At 41.6% G+C, this 20,745-nt stretch overlaps 1 protein-coding gene across 2 annotated transcripts in view; it reads right to left on the bottom strand.

The window, feature by feature from the left end:
- The window catches only part of SPATA13 (spermatogenesis associated 13), a 186,840-nt gene that overhangs the window by 152,588 nt on the left and 13,507 nt on the right, over positions 1-20,745 (bottom strand). The window contains exon 1 of one of the 2 annotated variants that reach the window (XM_074569080.1): positions 12,741-13,206. The exons of the other annotated variant lie outside the window; for it this stretch is intronic. Within the exon in view, the coding sequence (XP_074425181.1) occupies positions 12,741-12,818 (78 nt within the window). The 5' untranslated portion in view covers positions 12,819-13,206. Of the gene's footprint in view, positions 1-12,740; positions 13,207-20,745 lie in introns of those variants that run through there. 2 annotated transcript variants of the gene reach the window in all.

Genomic DNA, 20,745 nt, shown 5'->3' with positions numbered 1-20,745 from the left:
TTTCTCTCAGGTAATGTCATTTGCATTACTTTTGGCTGCAGGAAATAATTTTTTGTAAGGATGAGTTTTCAGGTGTCTGGGTAGACTTTAAATTTAATTTCTTCATCAATATTTGAAATTGCTACTTTCTGCTTAGAGCATTAAAATGCACGAGAACAGAGGTACTGGGAAATCCCAATACAAACATTGGAAAAGGTCAGGCTTTCACAGCAAATTTCCATAATTCATTATGGATTCACTACACACTGACAGGCTGCAGTAAATTGTCCTGCTGACAAAACTGGAAAGACCAGTGAATAGAACAAATTGAACTGCTCACAACACAAGAACAGCAATGAGATCTCTAATTGGACAAAATTAATTCCTCAGTAGAGTTCAGGCTGCAGTCTTGGATTCTGAGTTTTACAGCTGAAAGAAGGCAATTACAATATTCCAAGTGATTCAGGTCATGTTACTTGAGCTATACATGATGCCTTATGTCTAAATCCTTCTAAATTATGGATTCAATAAGTTATAAACGGTCCCTTCCATTTAAAGCAAGAGTTATCTCACAATATATGCAGTGCAACTGAGAGGAGGAGGCAGTGGCAGCTTTCAAAAGCGGCTGAATACTTTTCTGTACCCTGTCTAAAGCAAGGCCTTTGTCCTGTTGCTTTAATGGGTTTACTCTGTTGTTTCGTTACTCCAATGTGGTATAAATTATTCCCTCTTGCTGCTGAGCTGTGGGTGCAGAACTGGGCAGAATCTCAAAGTCTGGAGATCATTTACTAAACCTGTATCTTTTTAGACTGGCTAAACATTGGCACAAACAAGAACATTAGTCACCGTCATGACTAATGTTCATTAGTAACATTTTTAAGCTCAGAAACACAGCAGCTCAGATTATCCATCAGTTTAGACAACCAGCCCTTCTGTTACCGGACAAATGAATGGTGTGTTGCTCATAGGTAGAAATGTTATTCTCCTTCTGCTTTATAAATCTGACTTTTGACAATATCTAACCTGGGATCTGGGAATGTTTCCCACCTCTTGCATCAAGGTCCATTCTCTGGCTGAATGTTTGTTGAGATAAGACTCAAATGTATACCATCACTCCTCCAGACCCTGAACTATCACACTACTTCCACACCACTTCCATGGAAAAATATGAGTGGGTGGGATCCACTGCACAGTCCAACCTGCTTCCCTATAGAGATGATCAGGGGTTTTGGGACACCTGTGGAGCATGCCAAGCCCACAGTTTGGAAACTCTTTGTAGTAGGAGAGAGTTAAGCACACACAGAGGCCTCCCTAGCCTTCCTCCAGAAGTGAAAATACCATGAACTTCCTAACCCATAAACTTGGTCCTTACGGATCTCCCTTAATAATACCCTTCAGTCATCAAAGTCTGCTATCAGTGACCACTTCAAAGCCTGAAAAACACTGAGAGAAAATTCCAAAGAAGTTTTATATCTATCGTGTCAAAAAAACAGTGCATATTCCAGGGACTCAGCAACTGAAGGGAATGATGCATGAGTTTCTGGATGGTTAATGTTCTCTGCAATTCAGCGACAAACCCTGGTCCTAAACCTTCTGAGGCAGTGGGCACCGGACCCACTTAGTGCTCTAGGTTCTTCAGAGTGCAGAGATTCTTTGTGTTGAGGAGTCACTGGTAAAAGGTTATAATAGTGTACAGTAATAGTGTGTTACTGGAATGGCCAATCTGAGTTTGTAGAAGGCAAACAACTTCTGTAAACAGCTGAGCCTTTCTGTTGCTTTCTAATATAGTGATAAAGGTCAACTTTTTAAGTTGAGGTCAGCTTTTTAAAGTGAAGAAATGACTGGTTTAATGTTGAACCAAAGAAAGTATTAAACACCATATACTTTAATACTCTTTAACAAAGAAAAGTCTGCAGGCTACACACAGACATGTTGCTGACCTCCTAAAATGCAGCTTCAGGGCCCTGTGCTTGCAGGAGCTGACTGTGCTATCACCAGGGAGAGGAAGTGGCAGACATAGTGTTAAATGCCAATGCAACACCTTTGCTTTCAGACAGAACTAAAATTTTGGCACCCAAATGAATGAGAACATTTTCATAAGTGATTTTTTTTGGTAACTTTAGGTCCATGTACATACATCTCCTGTTAATGCATTAGGACTTTAAAGAGGTTTAAATGGCAAAAGCCTGCAGCTTATCTTTGAGTTTACCTGGAGTTATGGTGTTCAACCAGAGCTTGGTTATATTATTTCCTGAAGAGTGACAAGACAGTTAGAGATAACAAAAAGTCTATCATACCACATACTCTATATCCTGGGCTAACTGCACAGCTCACTGTTTGATTGGATTTATCTAGCGATTTATAAACTTCAGATGGAAAACTTTTTGCTCACTCAAATTCCCTCTTTTAAACACTATTTTTTTTTCTTACCAGCACTATTTTACTGAAAGAGGCAGCATGTGAGCGCGGGCAGCAGGGCTCCTTCCCTGACATAGGGCCCAGGCAGCGCTAGTGGAAGGTGTACAGCCCCTCTTAGCTTTGGCCAGACTGGAAACGAGCCAAGAGATAATAAAGGAGAGGTGAAACATCCCTCTTTAAGACTTGGAAATAAGGAAAACAAGAGAGAACTAGTTTATATTGGAGAAGACTTAATAAAAATTCCTCCTCTTTTGTGACCAAGTTCAGCTCTGCCCACAGCTCCCTGCCACTGCTCAGGCGCAAGGGGCAGGGGCAAAGCCTGCAAAGCCTGGCAGAAGCCAAACCCAGGGCTGGCCAGTGGAGGCCAAGGCTCGAACAGCCAGTACAGTTCACACCTGATCCCTGTGTGTTGCTGGATAATATTCAAAGGCACTAATTTGTGAAATTCTGCATAGAGTTAAGCAACAGGACCTTGAGTGCATTCTGAGAAACGTGTTGGGCCCCTGCCTTGGCTCTTCATTCAGCCTGGGCGCTGGAGATCAGAGCCAGAGGAGGTGTAGGGACCAGGGTGATCCAGCATCATGTCCTTACAGAGCTACTTGCTGAGCACTGTAGGATATAAATCTCTTCATGAACACAAAGAAAATACCCACTGCCATCATCAATATGGTCCTCTGAAATCCTCCCTTGGAAAGTGCTAGGTTAGGATGTTGATTTGATCACCTCTAAATCAGAGCCAGATAGGGCTGCCTTGTTATAGAGGACAGAGGGAAGGATGCCTTAAAGCACAAAAGGAAGTAAACAGCATGGTTTTTCCAGAGAGTTACATGCCGGTCTGTCACTTCTGTCCCTAAACCCAAAGTGCCTGTCTAAGGAAGCTGTTCTACCCCTCCTCTACGATCACCGCAGCTAGTAGGAAGGACACATTTCCATCTCACAGTGAAGGTATTAAGACCCAAGGAATTCTATGCAGTATCCTCTATTTCCTAACCCTTGGGATCAGTAACAGCAGTGGAGCCAGTCTGATCCATGATCATTTGGATAAACTGGCCAGTTTCCTTGGGAAACAGGTGAATACTGTACTATGGAGCCTCAATAACTGCCAGAAGCCCACTAAAGCAAAGGATTATTTTTCTCCTGTTGTAAATAAAGATTTTTAAAATATACTTTTCTGCCTGGTACTCAGGAAGGGGGTGTTGCCCCGGAATGTTCTTTTGTGAAAAGCACCATTAGCTTCAATGTAGCACTCGGAGGAGACACAGATGAACGTCCCCTGCTGCTGAGGCCAGTTTTGCAAAGACCCACCAGGATTCACAAGTCTGATTGTAAGTTGCTGGCCTTGTAAGAAACTTGAATAGGGTACAGCTCAAGAAATATTTCTACCACATTTTGTGACCACGTATGGAGATAAATGATGTACGTAATGTTCATTTTCTCAACTGCCCATCCCCCCAGCACTTGGAGGTCCCTGTCCCTGCCGCAGGGGTTGCTAAAGTTCTTCTAAAGCAGCAGGTAAGTAATTGTGATTTACAGTATGGCATATTAAGATAAATTGACACAGTGATGATTCACAAGAGCTCTTATCAAAGGCAAAAAAAGAAACTATCATCAGTCAGAACTTTTTCGATGCCAGTTAATGTTATACAACCCTTGCTTCTGAAAAAATAATCAGGCCAACTTCAAAAATGAGCAGGGGGATGGACACAGTTTAATGCTCAGGTTGTATAAACATCACACCAGAGTGTTCTCTTGAGAGGAACTCTGGGTCTCACTCATCCCTGCACCATCTCACTCTCATTCTTCACATGTCTTGTGTCATGTCTGAACTAAAGCAGAAAGCACTTTAGGCCAGGGACCATGTCTTTTTACATTTTGTAAAGCACCTAGGATACTTTTAGCTGCACTAAGACAATGGATATTGTATAAAGAGGAATGAATTATCATTGCTGTGGAAAGAGATTTCTGCACACTGCCCTAAGTTTGTGACTGCTCCTTTTATAATAATAACAGTGGGAAGAGCTTCAGTTATCGTTAAATAAGGCATGAAGTGTCTGAGTGAGTTATAATACCCAAGTTCTACCATGATTGCCAAGCACTAAACATTTGCACCAGAAGAGAAACTGAATCCCATGGGCAAAATGTATAGCTGCTCTATCATTTCAGTGTGTATTGTCATCAAAATCAGTATTTCATATACAATAGATTTATACTTTTTGGTCAGAATCCAAAAATTCACTTCCACAAGACAACTCCTAAACTTCCCCCATAGACACACCTCTTTGTTTTGGTGCTGTGCCATCATCTTTTCCAGTCTCCCATACTACTCAAATCAACACCTCTTTGTCTTCAACAAATTGCAATTCCCACTTCCAATTTACTGGGTTCATAGGCATTTTCTTCAAATGACAGTATTCAGTTCCCATGTATTTGCTCTGTCTCTTATTTTGTACCCAGATTCATCTTGCAAGGTTCTCACCTCTGTTCTGCTTTCCTAATATCTCATCAGGCCAGCAAAGGATCACTAAAGGTAGAGCTGATGTTAACTAGTAACTGCACAGATTTTGAGTCTAGTATTTGAAATAACACACATGCATTTGTATCTCTGCAGCTCTATTGTTTGCATCTCCCTTAACAGATCTGCACACTACTTATCTGCCTAAAATTTGAGCTATTTGGAGGAAAAATTAGCACTTGTCTACTTGGGAAAGCAAATGTGATCAAGCAGAGGTTTGACTTCACAGTTTGCATTTGACGTCAGCTTCTTGTATGGCTGCATTTTTGCATTTAGGCTGTGGTTCCATGATGGCTTATCTGAACACCACCAACATATGGATCTGGTCTAAAATTGATCTAGTCAGACACGAGAACATAACTGCACATCAGACAGGTTAAAGACACTCTACAGGGGAGAGTTTAAGCTGTGTAATCATTTCATGCTTTTGTGGAGGCTTTATGCTGGCTGTGGGAGGGCCAATATTCCTTGATCTAGCATAAAAATGGAAATGGGCAGACGGATTATACCTGATTGGTCATAAAGTCCAACAGTACAAAACAGATCCATCAGTGTTTTTGAACAGATTTGAGTCAGCAGTGAGTTTATGTTAAATCAAAGCTTGGTTTCCAATAGCCACGGCATTTCTGATGAAACACAAGAACTGGGGACAGAATTTTGAGTAGGGTCTGTAGTGATAACACAGGGGATAATGGCTTTAAACTAAAAGAGGGTAGATTTAGACTAGATATAAGGAAGAAAGTTTTACAATGAGGGTGGTGAAACACTGGAACAGGTTGCTCAGATAGGTAGTAGCTGCCCCATCCCTGGAAACAGTCAAGGTCAGGTTGGACGGGGCTCTGAGCAACCTGCTCTAGTTGAAGATGTCCCTGCTCATTGCAGGGAGGTTGGACTAGATGACTTGAGAGGTCCCTTCCAACCCAAACTATTCTATGATTCTATTATTCTATGATCCTTATAGGCAGATTTACCACACTGCCAAACCATGATGTTCAAGCCACAGACACATGCCCTCTTCCTCTTCTCTGTCAAATTAGGTCATTAGGTCCACTAACATCCAGGCCTTTCCCAGCACACCTCCGTACCGAAGGATACGGACCAAAATCTCCCAAGTAAAATTTTGGGTTATCTCTGGAACTGATTGATCATCACCTCTGCCAAGAGCACAGCTGTAGGAGACAAGTGTTGTCACACTGGGAGGACTTTACCCCTGCCCACGTAGTTAAACACAACATACATGAACGCTGAGATCACTGACTGATGCTAATGGAGTTGAAAAGACTCAGGCCACCTGTATCTGCCAAAGGGATTTTGATATTTCTAATAATTACAAGAAAATAGAAAGATTTAAAGCCAAAGGAGAATCCTGACAACTTCAGCTCGAATCCTCAGCCACATGGCATAAGCACTGACAGAGGTATAGCCAGTCTCGCTTGCGTTCTGCACTGCTTTCCAGAGCAAGCTGCCCTGCAAAAGAAGCAGCACAACGCGATAATTGATTTTCCTCCTTTCTATTTCCATTCTAACTTCCATTTAACTGAGAAAGATTTTCTGGCTCAGAATACGGTAAGCACTGGAGAAGGAATACATTTTTATACCCATAAAAAGCCATTGTCTTGTTTTAAATGATATTTAAATGTTTTTTGTTTGTTTGTTTGTTTGTTTGTTTTTAATTTCCAGTAAATAAGCATAGAAATCAGTTTCAGTGTCCTGTCAGACAACAAAACCAACTCTTAGAATTTTGGTCACCAATCACTTATTGATGGAGAAATGAGCACAAATGGAATGCTTCCCAGAAACTGCCAACAGAATTGAACGCTCTGTGTGTGAAGGAGTCAAAAAATTTCAAAATCTCAGTAAGGTAGTTAAAAGTAGAGGTGGTATACTTGAAAACAGTAATGGCAAAAAATATCCAGTAATATTTATCCACAAATAGTTTGCTCAGCTCTGACCAGTACTGTGTTATAAGTGAAGAGACATTTCCTTATGGGAATTACACCACAGTTTAGCAGCTTTCTTTATCCTGTCCCTGTCTCTTTTCCCGTCTCTCAGTTCAGCTGCTATCAGGAAAAAGAAGCTGAGAAGCGTTGTCATAACAAGCCATTTAAATGAGTAGCATACAGAAGAGGGTGAGAGAAAGTGGTAATCAACAAACTAGATCAAATATAAAAAGAACTAGAGCTGGTACGGCTCAGAAGAAAAACAAATGACGAGAAACAGTAACTAGTAAATGGCTAGTAAAAGTACCCATCCTGAACTTTCCACATCTTCAGTGCAAAGACAAAGGGCAACACACATGGGCAGAGCTGACCCGGAGCAGTTTCAATTTTATCGTGCTGCTCTGAATGTTGTTCATTTGCTACGTTGCAAATAATGGTCCCTTTTTGTCACCACAAGAACAATAACGGTGACACCAAAATGCTTCTCATGCCATTCAGTGCAAGTCACTGCAGTGATTTTGTTCCAGCCTCTACTTAATTCTTCTGTCCCGATTGCAGCAATATTTCCGTGGTTTCCGTGGCTCTTCTCCCTTGTTCCGAGTTGCACAACTACTGTCTTTACAGCTTGTTTTTTTTCTCACAAATGACTCCAATGAGGCACTCCAGCCCTTTCGAATTCAAACAACCCCAGATGAAGCTCACAGGGAAGGAGATGTTTGCTACCATCTGCTGGTGAGCTGGAGTTGGGGATCAAACGAGCGTCACAGACCTGATTACTATATATTACCTGATCTCCCAGCAAGAACCTGCTGATCCTTTTGAATCACATTCATTCAAGGGTTTGGTGCAAGGCCAAGAAAATACTGTTGTGTGGAAAGAAGCAAAGGTGGGCGTCTTATATTGTAAACAAATAATCAGGGAGAGACGGAGAAAGGGATTTCAATCCTCTACAGATGAGCATATCTCTGAAAGCAAAGACCTTTGGGGAGACATGTGGGAGCTACAGAACTTCCAGAAGTGTAATGACAGGAATAAAACCTTCGTCTATCATCATGGCTCAAGGTAAAAAATTTCTAAGATTGCTATTAGAAGTAACGTCATCACCTCTAAAAGTACTTCTATAGCAGCAGCTCCCAAATCAAGCATCATAATCCCAAAGGTGGTTGTGGCAGTGTGCAGTGGGGTTCAGAGTTGCAGAGATAAGTATTTGGGGTCAGAGACTATTACTGAACTGTGAACATTGTGAAGATTGGAGGGAATTTGTCAACCTCTCTTTTGGGACCATCAAAAAGTGACAAAATCAACTAACAAATATACAAGATGGAGTGCATCTGCATTCACAACCAGGGAGAAACTTGAGCCTTGAACAAAATTCATAGAAGCTGATGTACAAATATCTGGTGTATATATTGGGGCACTCTTTAAAAGCAAGGTGAAAAAAGGCATTTCAGATGAAGACTGAGAGCAATAGCTGTTTCTGGATATTTTGTCAGGGAACTTACACTTAGAAGCATTTAGCAGCTCTATATTTAACAGTTAGAAATGAAGTGGTTACTGTTCAAGGAGAAATGCACTGTTCTGTAACCTGAAAACAATGTCCGAGTAAAGAACAAGTTGAAATTCTTCCCCATAGGTGCTGAGCATCTTCAGCTCCATCACCTCCCCGGATTTAACAGGATCTGGGGAGGAAAGCAGCTCCTTGGGCTGGATTCAGTCCTTGAGTAATCCATTGCAACATGTGCCACAGTCATGCTGCCTTTCTTCCACGCTCACTTCTCTCCCAGGTGCCATCATATGTGGATGACATTTGTCATCAACACACTGTCTTTGTGCTCACGGTCTGGTCCTTACCTAGGGTGCACTTAAATCCATAGATTTTGATCGTGAACTTTGCTGGCAGGGGCCTGTTTCTGTTCGTATTGTATTTACCACTGTGGTTTTTGACACTGGGGGTGCATTTATGAACTACCACAACAAAGTAATAACAAACCGTTCAGTAACATGCACTTACTCTTGCTGAACAGGCCAGACTGTAGCTCTATGTAGCTCTAACTGAGGTTTCTAAAACAGCGGCAGGGAAGGTTATTCTGAGCCAGAAAAGCTGCAAGTTGCCGCCTGCTTCCCACGCCTCCCCTCCTGCCTCCCCACTGGCCCTTCACAAGCCGGAGAGCTGTATTCAACTCGCTGCAGAAAGAAAACGGACGCTAAGCTCCTGATTTTTCAGGTTTCCTTATCACAGATATTCCTGCCTTCATAGGATTTGAACATTGTTCCCACATCCTTAGGGAGGAGTTTACATCATTATTAACAGCCTTTCAGATGACAGGTCCCTGCCCCAACGGCTGTAACTGCCAGGGAGAGAGACCCATTGTGCAGCTTTCGAAAGTTGGCAACAACGCGCTTGGGTCGGGCTGCAACTGCCTGTAAAGCCACCCCCAGCTCATTTATCTATCTGTGTCAGGGAGATAAAGCGCAGCATCAATTGGCAAGAAAGCCCCGCGTTGGGTTGATCTTCATCAAGTGAATTTCCCGGCCTTGAATAGAAAGCCACAAACCAGCAGTTTTGGCTGCTTTTCCCCCATGCAGTTCAGGCAGGATTCAACAAAACTGAACCACCAACAGTAAAAGAAAATCAATAGGATTCAAGTGTAGCTAATCCTCAATGAGCGAGTACATTCTGTAACTAAATCTGCTTGTACCCTGCGAATTTGAATTGCATTCATCTAAGCAGTGTGTCATCTATTCACGCATTAGGAAATGAGTGGTAGGAGTTTGGTGGTATATCAATAGCTGCATGATCTTGTTATCTTAAAGCCAGGTATACGACACAAAGGGACGCAACTCTAGACTCCCCGAACGTTAGCAGCAACTGATTGAAAATGCAACAGGAATTCATCTGAGTGAAACCTGAAGAGGCCTTTGAGGAGGGACTCTGGCCAAGCTGATACCGGCCGCAGTCTGATTTGTGTAACCCACGCGTATCTCAGAGCACTCAGCCCTCTGCTCTGCCGACCAGCTCCATGCCTGTCAACAGATCGAGAAGTACCAGCAGCCTGTTCTCCAAGGAGCAGGCAAACGAGCGGAGGCAGACTGACACTGGGAGGCGAGAAAGACCAGCCCAGTCCCCTCCTCCAGGGTTTATGATAAAGATGCTTATGGTTTATAATAAAGATGCTTCTTGCTTTGCTTTTCAAGCATTGGTGCCCACATGAGGAGGCATGCTCAACTCTGAGCCCTTCGCATTTGTCAACAGCCTTTTCAGCTGTCACTTCCCCCTAGTTGTCCTGTGACCATACCCTCCCCCACTTCTAATTAAACTAGTATTTACAAAACAATGTTTTGACAAAAGCCATGGGGTTTATGCCCTACAGACTGTGAAATGTCTGGAGCAGGAGTCCTGTCTTTCTTCCATTAAAATATCACACAAATGAATATTTCACATATAATTAGACTAGGCTTTGGCCAGGATATTTTTCACCAATACTTCTAACAAGAAATTAATTTCTAACAGAAATGAAAACTGCATAGCATAGGGCAGAAAGATGACAATTTGGGACAGAACTTGCACCGTTCACAGGACATCTCCTACAGAGCTGCCACGTCCTTCTGGCCCCACCGCACTGCGTAAGACTCGGCTGGTCATGCCATGGGTATGTGGAAAAGCAGAACATCTCAGCATTATCTGCAGGCTGGGCCACCTACTCTTGAAAGGAAAAGACTTAGCAGTCTGAAAGTAGATGTCTCTGTCCTGCCTCCTCCAGCAGAGATGTGACCTCTTTCAGCTTCAAAGGATTCAAATTAACACTAGTCCTGTTCTAGCTGATAAAAGGACATAAGCAAGGTAAGGTTGTAGGGAAACAGTATTTTTCATTAGCCCCCCACTGCCAAAATGGAACACTTGTGTGCCTGAAACCTTGTCAGATTTTTCCAACTATAAGAGTTGGTCAATAAAAAATATTACCTCCTTCCACAAAGCTTTCCTTAAATGAACTTAGCATTACGTATGTAAGGTCCACTCCAAAGCCATCTCTTCTGCTGCCGTGGCATCCCGTCTTGTTTTTCCATATAATTGTGCCCACTTTCTCACATATTTTTTACTTAGTTCATCAATAAATGTACTACATTTCAGGAAGTTCTACTGTACTATCGTTTCTTTTAGCTTTTACTTTTAAGCATTTGCTCATGGTTGCACATTGCACATATCAAATAATTTAAATTATGCAAACAATAGAAGAACTGGAGAACGGCAAAAATGTGCCAAGATGCACCTTCCAGTACTTGCCAGTTTTTTCCAGAGGGATTTACTGCAATGCATTTAGGTCTAACAGCCCTCAGCAATGTGATAAATGAGCACTGAAATCCAGCACCCCCTGGGTTATATTCTCATCCATGTCTGCTGTGCCAAGAGCTCATGAGCCAGGATCAGGTAGGAACACTGCAGCATGGTAAGACCCAGTATGCTTTTTTATTTCAGTCCCCTCTTCTAAGTGACTTGCAGCCTAAAGGCAGAGTCACTCTGATATGAAGGCAGAAAAATCTTTAATGCACCATTAGAAAGCATAGGTAAGGCCCTTTTACGTTTTGTTGATCTTTTGGTGAAATTACTATTTTCATTACTATTTAGTGAATATGCATGTTTGGGAAAATAAGTTCTCCTAATAAATAGGGAAACTGAAGTAATATCACCATAAACTTTCCTGCATTGTCCAGTAAAATTAATTTCATGTGACTTTTACTCAAAATACACTTTGCTTAAGTAGACTTTTTTTTATTTAGCATATGATGCTACAAATAGCGCAGATCTGGGCTGGGGCCATACTGTACCAGGCCGTTTAAAGACCTTCTAATGACAGCTTCTGGGCAGCGTCTACCTCACAAGTCAAGGGAAAAGACAGGTCCAAGACCGAGAAAACAATACAGCAAAGATATATGACAAAAAGTATGACAAAGATATATGACAACTCCTTACACAGCATAATGAATTGTGCACAGCATGAGCAGCAAGAGCATTTACTCTGCTCTGCCACTGTATCTAGTTATTCATAACTCTCTCACATCTGAAAGGCATAGTAACCGACAGAGGTGAGATTCCTACAGTAAATGCACTGCAAGTAACAGATTCTAACATGAAGTTTTTAAAGCAACACTTCAGAAGATAGCAGCTGTCTTCTCAAACTGCACTATGGTGAAAGCACACACTCATTAAAAGGGAAAGGAAAGGCAATGAACCTGGTCCCATCTCATCCCGACAGTACCGATCTCTTCAAGATGAGATGGGAACATTTGTCTCAAGGAAATGAAGATCTGAACTGAAATGTTGAATGGGAGAAGGAGCTGACGTGCAAAGCATCTCTGGCTTCTGCCAAATTTTATCACAACCCCATGCCAGGTAAATTACACATCTAGGGGTTTTTTTGGTTCAAGTCCCTTATCATAGGGATGCAAATTTTTCTAGTTTATTGTACCTTGGTACAGTTCACAAATTATTGCCATCCCTAAATTGTCTAGGAAGCTTGAAAGCTTTCCCCAAACAGTGTCCCTTCCCTACAGAAATGAGTTGCTTGTGGTTATATACCTCTGGATTTACTGTTAATATAAATACAGAGACATTTTCAGACCAGAAAGAGGAAAGTGACTATGAATTTGGCTATTTTAAAAGTCAAATGAGAAAAGCTTTAAAAGGCAACGAATAAGCTGTTCTCTAGAACAAGATCCATTTAGTCTAACTCTAACCAGTCGTGCATATACCACTTTGTGGTGCAGTGCAGTTCCCTTAAAATGTTGTTACTCCCCTTAAAATTTTGTAAACACAGCCTACGGATGAGAAAACAGTTTCGATACTCATTTTCCTGTGCCACCAGCCTTTTTACATGATGCATATCTGAGCTTACCTTCCACGTGACGGAGGGGCAGGCTGCCAAGGTGAAGGTAACTTTCTCTGTCACTACATTGAAGGTGACACGAAACATGGTTTGTATTCCAGTGGCCTCAGACCCGGGGTAGAAATCTTCAGTGACGGTCACACTGCTCACTTGTGTACATGCTGCTGGGCTCCTGTCACGCTGTGCTATACATTCGGCAAACCCATAACGTTATGATCGAAGCTGAAGTCTGAAACAGCTGTAAGGGTCCAGCTTTTCCCAGCAGCCTTGCTCCTGTGTGTCAGAACTAATCAGATTAGCTGGTTTTACTTGTCTGAGTTGGGACTAACAGGTTAGCAGAACAGTTTGGGTGGGGGAAGGGAGCACTAAATAAATCAAATTAGGGCATTTACTAAGCAGCTGAGATTTCCTTCCTGCTCGCCTTTGTCTCTTTACAGGACTCACACAGAGCCAGGACAATGCACCACAAAAACGCAGCTTTGTTTTAGAGCAGCTCTTTGTATAGGGGAATTTCTCTAACTTTGCCTTGATTTGATTCGTTTCTGGTTGCCAATGATCACCAAGAGGAGAGCTCTCCCAGAGGGGCCTGGGTGTTGTGCAGATAAACAAGTCTCAGACAGAAAAGGCATGTATTGTGCTTTTTTCATCCCACACAACCCGCCAAGGCAACACACTGGCTGTGCCAAGAGATCAGTCACACGATCTGCTCTGCACAGTACTAGATAACGAGATTCACAGATGGTCAAATCTGGAGACTAGGGCAAAAGGGTCAGAGGGACAGGACAGGACAGGACAGGACAGGAAAGGCACCACTTCTTGATCCTCTGTCCGCTTCAGAGGACTTTTTCCATCTCTGTTATTGACTGAGGCAGATTTACCCTCACAGGAAGGAAAAATCAACAGAAGAAAGAAAAAAGGGAAATCAAGTAGTATAATAGCCACCATTAACAGTGGTTGACTGGATGCATGGATTGTGCTATGTGACGCAGGAGATGCTGCACGCGGGAGACACTTCCCTCATGAACACAGCAGAGGCAGTCCGCTCTGACTGATGCCATCATGTAATAGTACCAGCATGCAAAGAACAGACTTAGTTAGGGCAACTTATCTCTCATCTATATTTATCTTTCCAAAAAAAGGTCTCTAGTTTGTTAGTCACCTAATTTTCTCCCCTGCCAATGGAGAAAGATAGGTGGGACGAACTGCCCTCTGAAACTGCCTCTTTCTCACCGCTGGCTAAAGAGAGGGGGTCTATGTATTGACATTTCAGAAAGCGGGCGTGACTTGAGATTAAAACCATCCTTGAAAACTTCTTTTGAGTGTTAAGACCGAGTTCAAAGACGCATTGACTTTCTCCTGCTTGCTCTGTGGGACTGGTCTGTGACTCTAGACAGATGTTTGCTATCGAATGAGGCAGCCATCAAAATGTCCTGAGTGTGTTTCATTCTACTAGTCAGTAACTGTACCACGAGTAACACACTCGCAATGTTGGAAGGACGCCAGGCTGAAAACCCTTTACTCTTGCCAATGAATACCTACCCATACAAAAGTTGTACTGACATTGGACAGATTAGACATGCAACAACTCACCAAGAGGAGTAGTACATTGACAATCTGACTCTGTAGGAATTCATTTATTATTGTAATCTAATTCTTGTGGCCCAGAAGAAGCCATGCACCATGCGAAAGCTAAGGAATGCCCCAAACCTTTTGATGACAGCATATGACTGGATACCTGTACCTTAGTGCTTGCCCTGGCAGAACTGAAGCCCACAGTGTTTAAAGGGCACAAAAGTCCCATCACAAAACCATTATTCGAAATCCTAACAAAGCAACCTAATAGCTCAACTCCCATTTCCAGAATCCCTCCCAAGAAGGTCAACAAACTAACTGTCCAGTGTCCAATTACCTCCAACCTGAATAAGAAGAAAAAGGAGAATTTTGTAGGAAGCCCACTCTGAACACAGCCATACAGATCTGATGCACACCTTTAAAGGACAGAATGATATGTGCTGTCACTTGAGCTAGGACTGACTGGACAGACAAAAATCATTTGTTTGCTTAGGGATTAGGTCATAAGTGGACTTTGTTATTTTCATAAAGAGAAAATAAAATTCAGCTCCTTGTAAATAATGTATCGATAGTAACATATTTCTGTATTTCTGAAGAGACTCGTGCACACTCAAAGGTGTTTCTTTCCTCTCAACAATGGAATTCCTATAGTCTGCTTTCATTTACTTGCCTATTTACTTGACAGTTGATGAAGTGGAGGCAAAAAAATATGAAGTATCTGCTTACTTTAGTTTTATAAAGGCTATGTTGTTTTTTTTTTCTTTGAAGTGCAGGTTTACTGAGAATCTGAAGTAGAAAGTTTCCTTTGTGAGAAAAGATGTATTTCTGAAACAGTTTCCCTGTAAACTGTCTTCCAAGTGTCAGCAATGCTGTTGCTCCTATGAGATGTAGTTGTCACAGGAAATCAGGCTCAGTTTGAGACAGATCCTCTGGCAGTTTCTGCCACACTGAGAGAGCTCTGGGGATGAAAATCCGTAGCATAAGTTTTAGGCTGATATGGTCTTAGTGCCCCCTGTGCTGCTGAGCACAGAGATTGCTGGGTTTTTTTAATCAACGCAACAGTCTCATAACTCCAGAAAATTACAATGAACAGCGTTCAAGGTCATTACAGATGCGTAGCTTGTAACTCATTCCCACTTCCCAAGAAAAACAGCACAGGGAATGTTAAACTGTTTCTGGAAAAGAAAATCTCTGTGAGATACTACTACAAAGAAAAAGCAAAAGTATTTACATTTATATACTATAATAATTAATTAATTTATTATTAATTATTAATTTTGGGAGTAGTCTCACTGCATAAATAAATACGATTTGAGTCATAATAAAATAACAAGTGTATTTTATTCTGGAACTGCTACATTTAGAAAGTGTCTTTGACGTGTCACTCATTGCCTATAGTACCTCTTCTTCGTAATCACTTTCCAACTGGCTTATCTTGGATCTCAATCATACAGATTAAATCTGAGACAGGGACCACCTTCAGTTTCCGTCTTTGCACAGCAAAGCATCTAGCACAAGATCCTCAACTATGACAAGGATTACTGGACATTGTCGTGGGAAGAAAAATAAGAAAAGAGCCCAATATATGAAACCTCCAAATTAGATGTTCAGCCAACAGTATATACCTCCTCTCCGCATTATCCTTGAGCTTGTCCCTGCTCCTTTGTCTCCTCTTATTTTGTGATTTATACCCATCTTCCATGTCTTGTTACCATTTGGACTGTAAGGTCCTCAGAGCAACATTTGATTTATTCCATGTACAGCCCCAAACTTACGCCTGAGAACTAGCAGGGTCTCTTGAGCACAAATGCATTATAAATCCACATATAAAGAAAAATCTGTACTGAGATCAGTCAGCCTGAACTACTACCTAAAAGTATTCCTCAGACACTCTTTCTCCTCCTGTTAATTCAAAGACATGCACAATACATAGGTTTAAAACCGATATTCCTTTAATATGCTGACTTAATAAATTGCATAGGACATCACAACTGGGACCCTAGTGACAAATGCTGTTTTATGGCATACTCAGAAATAAACACTATTGATCATTACTTCCCTTTCCTTTGCCGACAACCCATATGTGTCAGCATGCGTCCTGCTCTTCCATGCCACCCAGCACCTTTCTTCCTTCCCGAAGACATGAGCAGATCCAGAAGCACATCCCAACATAGCAACAACTGCAGACATAGTTATTGAGATCCATTCAGAGACTCATATTTCCTATCACTCTTAGCATACAATAAAAGTTAACAGAGACACTGATACTTTGTGCTAGTACCTGCTTCTCCCACAGATAGATGCAGTTTTTATTTGGTGAAATGTATGCAGCATTGCATCTTGCTACTGTCTTACAGGCAAGCAGTGAGACTCTACACCAGAGTCTATGTCATAATAGCACAGCAAGCTGTGAATAGCAGCAGACAGGCTTAACTAAGGTCTCGTCCCAAACACTGATTTAAAGCCACACAGACACACACTTACGTAGAACATGCCACCCGCAAACCACCATCGCAAACTTTCAGGCTGCTCTTAGATGAAAGAAAATGTAAACGGAAGAAGGGAGAAGCAACATAATCTGCCTTCCACTGGTGTAAAGGTTTTTTTGTCAAATATAAAGGGCAAACCTCAGAGAGAGATTGCTATTTACAAATCTCAATACCTCATTTCATGAATCTGATCACGAGACAGCTGTATTGGGCTAACAACAAAAAATCGCACATTTTCATATTGCTTCAGAAAACATGTAACAGGTGACTGGTACGTTTTGATTGCCAGTCAGCTTGTGTAAGTAGAATTCAGGTTTCGTTTATCTTTATGGACATTGCCATTAGTGCTCTCAAGTGTTTTGCAGGTCTGTTAGTCTAACATCTCCCAGCTGACCTAATGGAAAATGGCAGCTCCCACACTCCCTGTGCTCTGAGAATACGTGGTTAAACCTGCCTCAGAGAATTTCCCATCTCTTTGTATTTGGTTAGTATTTGTTACTACATGTTTAAGGAGGGACGCCTGAAATCTCATTCCAAAGCATCTTAAACCCTGTAAAGTCAATTTTGATTACTACAAGACAGTGAATCAGAAAAAGATGCAGACTCTCAAATGAGAATTTGCTCTATGGTTCAGAGCGGGACTTCGCAAGAAAGACGGTGTGCCTGCTCCATTATCCTCCTGCTTTCCCTGCTGTATAAGGATTTTCTGCTTTGAAGGAAAGGCTTTTTGAATTCAATAGCTCCTTCTGGTGGTCTGAAAGAAAATGCTTGATTACAGTCAGCTCACAATAATGCAGCATTAATACACAATTAATTCAGTAATTATATGTATCAGCAACAGCTAGAAGCTATGCCATGAGTAAAACAAATATAAAAGTTATGATTCAAGAAATATGCCACACAAACTGTATTCTGTATTACTGTCATAAAGGAGACAAGGTTTCTAGGAAATCCTCCTTTCCTCCCGTTCCACCCCGACATTGCTGTGGATTTTCTTCCTTATGTTAACTAAAGAAACACGAAGAAAGGTGGTGGGATGAAAAGTGGCAGAAGTCACAAATTCTGGGCTACTGGCGCAGCAAATTTAAGATAAGTCCTTAATGAAATATTTGGCAAGGCATATCTCAGCGACAGTGGTTCTGATTTTGAAGAAATCATCAACTTACAAGAGAGGGATTTGATCCAAACCTTGCTGAAGACAGAGGGACATCCTCTAGCAACATGAATATGCTTTTGGTCAGGCTCAAGAACACCTCCTTCAAGGAGGAAGAATACATTACAAAATCTCTGATCTACAGACCGTGAGATGCCCAAGAGCTTTTGTTTTTTCTTTTTATCCTTATATTGCCCAGTGTTAAGACAGATACTATCCTCTTTTAGGCTCACCTCTTAAAGAGTAACAACCACACGGCATTTGCAAGGACCGCATTCTGTCCCAGCCAATCTGAGTAACATTACATCATTCCCCAGCTATCCAAACAAAACATTGCCTTGGGAGTTACAAGCAGCAGTCCCTAGCCTTGTTTCTAAATGATGCATTGTTTTTAATTAATAAAATTCACTGTCAGGGCTCTACAAATGTATTTCCTATCTGATGGTCCTTTTATGACTTATCTGGCGAGACGTTCATGGCTGCTGTCAGAAGGCTCCAGAGATCTTTCCCATCCCACCTCCAGCAGGGCATGTGTGATAACTCCACTCAGCTGGACCCCTGTTGCTTTGGATTCTATTCGGTGAAGCACTGAACACAGCATCATGTTAAATCAACAAGAAAAACAGTGAGTCACGGTCTGCCCACATTTTCACAAAACTTTATGCTTGGCAAAACCCAAGATTTTATGAAACTAACAAATGAGACAGTTGTGTATATGAACTTTAAAATCCAGAACATGTATCTTTCTAAATACAACTTCACTTAAAGTATTTGCAATCCAGATTTTGCTGAAAGCCAATACAGTATAAACTACAGTGAAATCAATCTAATTTTACCGCAAAATATATACCTGAAAACATAGTATTAAGGGGGAAAAAAGTCAGAATCTAAACAATAGTTCCATTTTTCTAATCTACATATCTTTCCTGTCAACAGTCCTCATTGATGTCAGTGTGAATTTTAGAATATGGCCTGACTGGTACGAACACTGAGGTACCAGAGGAAACCTAATCTCATACATTAAGAAGTAATTATTTTTTAACTTGATGTTAATATTTGGTCTGGAGCCTACTCAGAATATTGGGGGAAAAGCAGTTTGGGGTTGACTACTGAGACTCTGCTACCAAGTGATTCAAACTCTTTCTGGATGTGGATTCAGCATTAGCCATTAGTCACTACAAAGGGCGCTCCACGTTATACAAGAAAGCAGCAGGGCTGTTCCTGAATTGGGGCAGCTAGCAAGAAATAAGCTGAGAATGCACCCCTGGGAGAGCCAGGGAATGGTTCTTTGCCAGGAAGTTCTCCCTTCCTGAATGGCATGTGTGAGGCTTGTGTCTCTGGGACACTGGAAGACACATGCTCAGGGAGAGGTTTGGGAGGAAGAAGCTTGCAGCCAGGGTGCCTTGTGCTAGTCAGTACTTACTTTTGTGGGCAATGACGAACTGTGTGGCTCTGAGAGCCTCAGAGGCAGAAGAGTTGGAGAAAGGAAAAAACCTGTCAGGTTCCCATGCAAATAACAACAGGACTCTAGCTGTGGGATGAGCATGTCAAGCTAGATTCTGTGTTTACTATGCACGTTTTCAAATAGCTCTTACCTAACTCTTAATTACAATGTCTATGAAAGTAGGACATTAAGCCCTGGGGAGCAATCAGGGACCCATCCCATTCCCCTAGAGACCATACCTCCACAGAGCAAGAGAAATCTCTGTCTCAAGCAACCTTCAATGAATACAAACATAAAACCAAAACCAACCAGAAGACCAGTGGCCTGAATTTGCAGTAACCATAAGAGTGCAGAAGCAGATACAAAACAAAGGTCTGTCTAGTCAGCCTCTAACCTCCCAGAGTAGCCACCACTGGGCACTTAGGAAAAAGTCAAGATTAGGGCAGGTTTACCATAGTTTTTTCATAGATCACTCCAGCTTTCAGCAATCTTTGCTTAGGGACTTCCAAAGCCAAAATTATTTACGTGTCTTTGTGTTTAGTAATATTTGATGGACCTTCTTCCTCTGACTTTGTCTACTTACTCTCGAAAATCATTTACATTTGTGACTGCTACAGCATCTGTGTGATGACTAGTTCTATAATTGAATTATGAAACTGTATAATAAAACACTCAGTCTTTGTCAATTTTCTGTCTTGATACTCAGTTATTTCCTTGGACACTGAATCATGGTTGTCTATTCCACCTCCACAAGACGTTCATAACTCCATATATTTCTGTTACACCCTCACTCTGTTTTTTCTTTTCCACCATGAAATGAAAAATGAGTTGAACTCCATTTCCTCATAGATACATATATCTAGCCCGCTATGCATCTAATGACCAGTCCAGCTCTCAAGAGCCATTCAGCAGGCCATTTCTCTGATATGGTGAGAAATCATTTGCTCTCTCCTAACTATCCCAAACTATCCCAAGAGCAGTGACCAAGCCTGAGATCAATGGGTACGAACCGAGTGGGATGCCCTGTGCTTTTTGATTTGTCTTTGAGAGTCTTGTAGCTGGTGTGACTGACATAATCATTGCCTGAGCCAGCAGGTAATAAAATCAGACTATAGTTACCTCTCTATCATGAAAATTGGCCATTTATTTGTAACTCTTTGATTCTACATTTTAATCGGTTATTTAACTGCTTTGTTCCTTAGCGACTCTCTGGTAAGGCAGGACATACCAAAAGATTTTTGGAAATCAAGTATGCTGAACTAACCAAATCATTCTTTTTCACTCATTGACTCCAGTACCCTGCTATATTTGTGGTTTGATTTCCTACTATAAAGCTGCCCCAGGTCTTTTCTCCTA

The sequence above is a fragment of the Larus michahellis genome, chromosome 1 (genome assembly GCF_964199755.1).
Source record: "Larus michahellis chromosome 1, bLarMic1.1, whole genome shotgun sequence".
Classification (NCBI taxonomy): domain Eukaryota; kingdom Metazoa; phylum Chordata; class Aves; order Charadriiformes; family Laridae; genus Larus; species Larus michahellis.
This window is presented reverse-complemented; position numbering and strand designations above follow the sequence as displayed.